The sequence below is a fragment of the Spinacia oleracea genome, chromosome 3 (assembly GCF_020520425.1).
Source record: "Spinacia oleracea cultivar Varoflay chromosome 3, BTI_SOV_V1, whole genome shotgun sequence".
Taxonomy (NCBI): domain Eukaryota; kingdom Viridiplantae; phylum Streptophyta; class Magnoliopsida; order Caryophyllales; family Amaranthaceae; genus Spinacia; species Spinacia oleracea.
In genome coordinates, this window is record NC_079489.1 from 146518005 (window position 1) to 146524388 (window position 6384).

At 39.7% G+C, this 6384-nt stretch overlaps 1 protein-coding gene across 1 annotated transcript; it reads right to left on the minus strand.

Annotated features, from left to right (window-relative positions):
• Positions 1-584: 584 nt before the first annotated feature.
• On the minus strand, positions 585-4854 carry LOC110775909 (uncharacterized). Its single transcript, XM_021980509.2, has 4 exons — positions 4395-4854; positions 1888-4096; positions 1452-1800; positions 585-1359 (listed from the first exon to the last, which is right to left on the minus strand). Exons 2-4 carry the CDS (start codon positions 4093-4095, stop codon positions 710-712), a joined length of 3207 nt encoding a protein of 1068 aa, XP_021836201.2. The 5' UTR covers position 4096; positions 4395-4854; the 3' UTR covers positions 585-709.
• Positions 4855-6384: the final 1530 nt, after the last annotated feature.

A 6384-nucleotide genomic window follows, 5' to 3' on the forward strand; every position in this document is an offset into this window, starting at 1 on the left:
GTTATGTTCATGCTGCCTATAAGTAAGGCTGTTGTTCACTTGACTTGCTCCATGTTTAGCCCTCTATTTCCTAAATAGCCATGAGTTCTAATTCAAAAACCGGATCCTCTTCCATCCCAAGTTTGTCATACCTAAGAGTTCCAAATAAAAACTGCAATTGTGGGAGAAGATTTGCAATTAGGAGCTCGGAAACGGCTAAAAATCCGCAAAAGCTTTACTACAAGTGTGATTCTTGTGATAATTTCAAGTGGTGCAAAGGTTTTGTTGAGCAGACATTTGATGAAGCTCAAAGCAAGGGAAACAGAGCTGATGAAAACAGGGGAATGCAAGAAGAAAACAGGGGAATGCAAGAAGGAAGCAGGGGAATGCATGAAGAGTTGAAGCTATTGAAGAAGAAACTGAAACAACAGAAACAACAATTCAAGTTTGCAATAAAAATTGGTGTAATAATGTTTGCATTTCTAATTTGGATAGCAATGAAGTAGAGTTGTAACAAATTTCAAGCAAGAACATCACTTGTTTAAGCATATGAGCTTTACAAAAACTGATTTCTAAGTGGACAAATGCCACTGAAACAGCACAAAAACATCTTGTCTAAGCAATTGTGTTCTTTCCAAAAAGTGATACTAATTGTAAATTGCCTAAGCTATTTTAACTTTGTGCACCTACAATTCACCAAAAACTGACTAACTTTTAACTTTGTGCATGGTTAAGTTGCTGTGTTTGCTCTTTTCCTCCCCCTTGAACCCCCTTGTGATGTACTTGCTCCTGCTGCTGCTGAAGTGCTTGGTCCAGTGCTTGGTCCTCCATTCTTACATGTCCTTGAGTTATGACCAAACTCCCTGCACTTTCCACATTTCACATTGCTGTTTCTCTTCCCCTTCCTGGGTTCATTTGGTCCTCTCTTTCTCTTCTTAGCAGGTCTGCCAGCTTGTCTTTTGATGACTGGAGGCTGAATGGTAGGGAGAGAAAAGTTAGGCCACTGTGTTGGGTCTGACATGGGGTGAATGTGGTCTGCATATGTAAGCTTGTATGCAGCAGACTTGAAGAATGGGGAGACAAAATCAATGGGGTTCAGCCTTTGGTCATAAATCACCCTGAGTGCATGCTTGCAGGGGATTCCAGAAATTTGCCACTTCCCACACCCACAGCTTCTAGTTGATAACCTGATGGGGAAGTTCACATGTGCATCTCTGACCTCAAATTCCCCCCCACCACAGGCTGTAGCATAGCAGAACCTAGACTCTCCTGTTCTTTCATCCACCTCTTTCTTGGCATACTCAGTCAACTGACCATCCTCCATATCAATTGCCATGTCAAATCTTGCCCCAACCCTCTCCATACACCACTTTCTGATTGCTGTACAACAACACAACAACATACAACATTATACACAGAACATCACAAACATCACAAAATAAAGGAACAGAACATGAAGTGGTGAGCTATACCTTCCAACAATGAGAATACAGGCATGTCTCTATATGGTTTTGTGCATGCATTGAATGACTCCACAAAGTTTGTTGTGTTGTGATCACAACAAACAGCAGGGTCAAACATATGCCTGGACCACTGCTCCTGGCATGTGTCCAAGTATGCAGCAGCATTTGGATCATGAGCAGTGATCTTCTCTAATGCTTTACCATACACATACTCATTGTGTGCATTTGCAGCTATCCAAAACAGTTTGAAGAAAGCAGATCCACTAAATCCATTGTTTTTGCAATTCATGTACAAGTGTTGGCAGCAAACTCTCCTAGTAGCTCTAGGAAAAGTATCTCTCACTGCCAAGTCAACTCCCTACACAGGATATGTTCATTTTAGGCCAATCATATCTGTTGCAATATTATAAAATTGAAACAAAAAAGGAGCAAAATAAACATATACCTTCATCCTGTCACTGATGAAGGTCCAATCATCTTTGTTGCAACCCTCTTGCTCAAACATCTGCCTCAAGCATCTCATGAAATGTGTCCAACTATCACAGCTCTCAGTGTCCACTATCCCATAAGCCAGAACAAATATTTCATTGTTCCCATCAATGCCAACAGCTGTGAGTAGGATTCCCTTGTAAAACCCACTTAGATGAGCCCCATCTATTCCAATTATAGGCCTGCACCCCCTCAAAAACCCCTTGACTTGAGCAGCAAAGGAGAAGAAACAAGCTCTGAACTTGGGGTTCACATCCCCACTTGTAGCACCCCATGAAATCAGTGCATAACTTCCTGGGTTTGTCTGTTTAATCATCTCAGCATACCTAGGAAGCAACTCATAAGCCTCAGCCCAACCACCATGTATCTTCTCTACTGCCATACTCCTTACTTTGTACAACAATCTCTTTTTAACCCTCAATTGAAATGTCTCCTGTGCATACCTTCTCAATGTCTCAACAGGAATTTCAGTGTTGGCCTCAATTAGACTCATCATGTTCTTACATAGCCACTCAGAGGTCACCACAGGGTTCTCCTCCAATCTCCCACAAGTTTTGTGGCACCCACTGATCCCCTTAATAGCCCAACTGACACTGTCAAACATCTTACTTGCATGTATCCTCCAGTCACAAGTTTCTATTGCACACACTGCAGTGTACCTCTTACTGTCAGCCCTCTCAACACTTAGTCCAAACCCCTCTTGTATGCAAAAACTCCTCAAAACATCTAGGAAAGTGGACTTGTCTGGAAAGATCAACCAAGGTTCTAATTTGATGGACCCATATGGTTGATGAGTCCATATCTTTCCATTCTTGTAGGCCTTATCCATCTTACTAGAACCATCCAAACATTCCTCAAACAATAAGTCAGGCACATCATCTGTTATTACCTCAGCCTCCACATCAGAGTCAACCCAATCATCAAGTTTATCCTCCTCTAGTTCATTGTCTGGTTCAGATTCCTCCCAATCTGAATCCTCACTCTCCTCTTCTGAACCTATATCCTCAATATCAGTGAACACCCTTGCACTCTTTGACCTCCCTGTACCCTTCCTACCTATGCCCTTTCCTTTGGATACCCAAGTTCCAGCTTTCTTGGCAGTCACTTTGTTCACCCTGAACCCTGTAGGTCTAGTTCTGGCCCCCTTCCTTTTAACAGCTTCAGACTGATTCTGTGTTGGTGTTGAATGGGGTGGCTGATCATTTTGGGTGTTCTGTGGTGGTGGGGAATGGGGTGGTTGATCATTTTGGGTGTTCTGTGGTGGTGGGGAATGGGTGGGGTGTGTTTGTGGTGATGGGTTGGGTTGCTGTGGTGGTGGGATGGGCTGCTGTGTTGTTGGGGTGGGTTGCTGTGCTGGTGGGATTGATTGTTCTGGAGTTGGGGTGGGTTGCTGTGGTGTTGAGGTGGGCTTTTTTGTTGTTGGGGTGGGTTTTTTTGCCTTTGGTGTGGCCTGTTTTTGAGTTGGGGTGGGTCTCCTCTTAGGGGTCAGTTTCTTGGCTTTAGGAACCTTAGGAGCTTTTGGAGTAGTTGGCTTGACTTTGGCCTTTTGTTTTGGTTTAGGAGAAGTAGGTTTTTTGGAGGGTGAAGATTCTTGTGTGGGTTGTGGTTGAGAGGCTCCTGGAAACACCTCATCAGCACCATCCTTGCTTATAATCCTCACATACTCAGTGCTTAAGTCCTCACAATCAACCACAGGCACCTCCACAGCTATTGTGTACTCCATTTGTTCTTGAAGTTCCCTTAAAATGTCCTCTCTCTCCTGTTTTTTCCTCATTTCCTCTTCCTCCTTTCTTTGAGCCCTAAGAAGTTCATCTTGTCTCTCTTTGAGCTTTCTCTCACTCTCCTTCCTATGATGCTCAATTGTGGCAACAACATTTCTAAACACCACTCCTGGTTTGTCTGTACCCTCAACCCATATTTCAGCAGTGTCCTTACCCCAATTCCATCCCCACATTAGCTTCATTGTCTTATCATCTACCAACTCAACTCTACCACAGGGAGACTCAATAAACAGGGCAAATGTACTAGGTAAAAACACATCCTGCCTAACAGATTCCTCAAAAATATCCAAAAACAACCTCAAAAGACGATACTTTTCCATGTCTGTAACTCTCACATCAAAGCTATGTGATCCATGATGCAATAACAACCACATTGCAGTCATCCTAAAGGGAAAATTTAAGGAAAAAAACATGAATTTCGATTCAACCAACAACAATTCATCAATAAACAACCACAATCATGATCACAATGAAATTCAACAGGTCACAATCACAACTTACAACTAACCAAACAATTATTCACAACAAATCCAAGGAATAACTAACTTCTAAACAATCAATTAATCTCAACTGACAATTTCAAAAAATCACTGACAATTTCGCAAAACCCTAACCCTAATCAATTTCGCGAAAAAAATTGTACTTTACAAGCAAAATAAATCAGCGAAGAAGGAATTATTACCTTGAAGTAGATAATCCAACTAGGAAAAGGGCCCTTGTTCGTCCACTGCACCCGAAGCTCTAAATCGCCTCCAAGTTGCCCCCTTTTTGTCGCGAATTCACCAAACGAACACCCACGAACTCGCCAAAAGAGAACGCAACAAATTTCACTAAATTCTTGAAGATCTACCCAGAATTTTGTCAGTTACAGTAGAATTGATGAGGGTTGAAGAACAGGGGAAAGGAGAGAGAAAGAAGAGAAGTTGAGAAGTTTTTTTTTTTTGGAATTTCAGTCACAATTGTTACCTAAATCGCGCCAAACAACAATTAAGGGCAAATTGGTAAAACGTCACTAACGGCAAGCTAACGTCCGTTAAATCCAGGAGCATTTAATGAACAGTACGGAACTTTAGGGGTATTTTATGAATTTTGAAACGCGCAGGTGTATTTGGTGCATTATTGCAAACCTCAGGGGCATTTCATGAAAAAACCGTTAAAAAAAAACATATAAGGTGGTTATTTTAAAAACTGCAACTTAAAAAGGTGGTTTTATCCAAAAAATCCTAAATAAAAAGTCAATATTCATTCATCTAATTATCAGTTCGCCTAAGATATAAACGTGCATTTTATGTTAGTTTACTTAAGAGTTTTAATTTGATTAAAAGTCATATTAGAGCTTTTAATATATAGGTAATTGACTGAGTCTAGGATTCTTAATAAGATAAATCAGATTTATATTTTGAAATTAATTAATTTAGTTCCAATTAATTTGGGGATCTTAAGTTTTCATGGATTAATTTACGTAACTAATTTGTTAAGTAAATCAATTAGGTAGTAGGTTTTATTAACTTGGGAATCCTATTAAGTCATGGAATAAATCACGTTATATATAACTAACATATTAGTTGGTTGGTTTTAGGAACATAGAGATCATGCCTAAAAACTAGGATGCATAACATGTAGTGGCTAAAATCATGGAGTAGTGACCAAAGCATTATTTGCTTTTATAGCCTTCAAGGGTCTAATTCACGTGGAAGGTTTTTAAAGAAATATACTTATTCCATGTTTATGAGTTAGTTCCATTAAAAGTTACATGTTCCACTTAAAGTTCCAGTTCCTTATGTTCTTCTACGCTTCAGAAATCGTATCAAGGTTGGGGTAGGAACTTGAGTGAGTTTCTATTGTATTTGGAACGACTTTGAGTGAAGTCTTGATAGAGGTTTTAATACAACTGAGCATGAATTGTATGTTTATTGTTCGGGAACCTAAGTTCATCGAGAACTTAGGTTAATTGAGTTTCCAATTAAGTTGTAATAGGTTCGTTAGCTTGATGAATGTAGCTCTCGTTAAAATCCTATGTGGTCGTGGTTTTTTATTTTCATGATAATTCTCAACAAGATTTACACGCTAAAATCTCTCTTGCATTATTTTCTATACTTGCTTTTAAGTTTCTTTTATAATTTCGCAAAAAATAGAAGCAAGTTCCAAACTACAATTCACTCCCCCTCTTGTAGTGTTCCATCCGAATAACAATATACTTTGTTTGTATAAAATTGTGACGTGTTGATGAACATTGTATTAGAAGGAATATTCGCTCCGACTATAGTGCAATTGGAAACGGCTATGCCCCAAGTTTCGCATAACTACCATCCGAAATATGCACTCAACTAAGGAGGATTATGAAACTCATTGTAATTCTCAGAACGATAGAGAGAGAGAGAGAGAGAGAGAGAGAGAGAGAGAGAGAGAGAGAGAGAGAGAGAGAGAGAGAGAGAGAGAGAGAGAGAGATGATGAAGACGAGATTTATATGTATTTCAGAACATACCACACCCAAAAAAATGATTTTAAAGTCAAATACATTTTGTAAACGAAAGAGTAAATCAAGGGAGACAATTAAATGGAAGACAGAAATCAAGTGACTGTTTTCAGAAATCATGCGACAGTTACAAAATCGTTTAAGACTTGTGGAGTAAGATTCGTAACTGAACGATCTCATAAGATCGAATTGGAC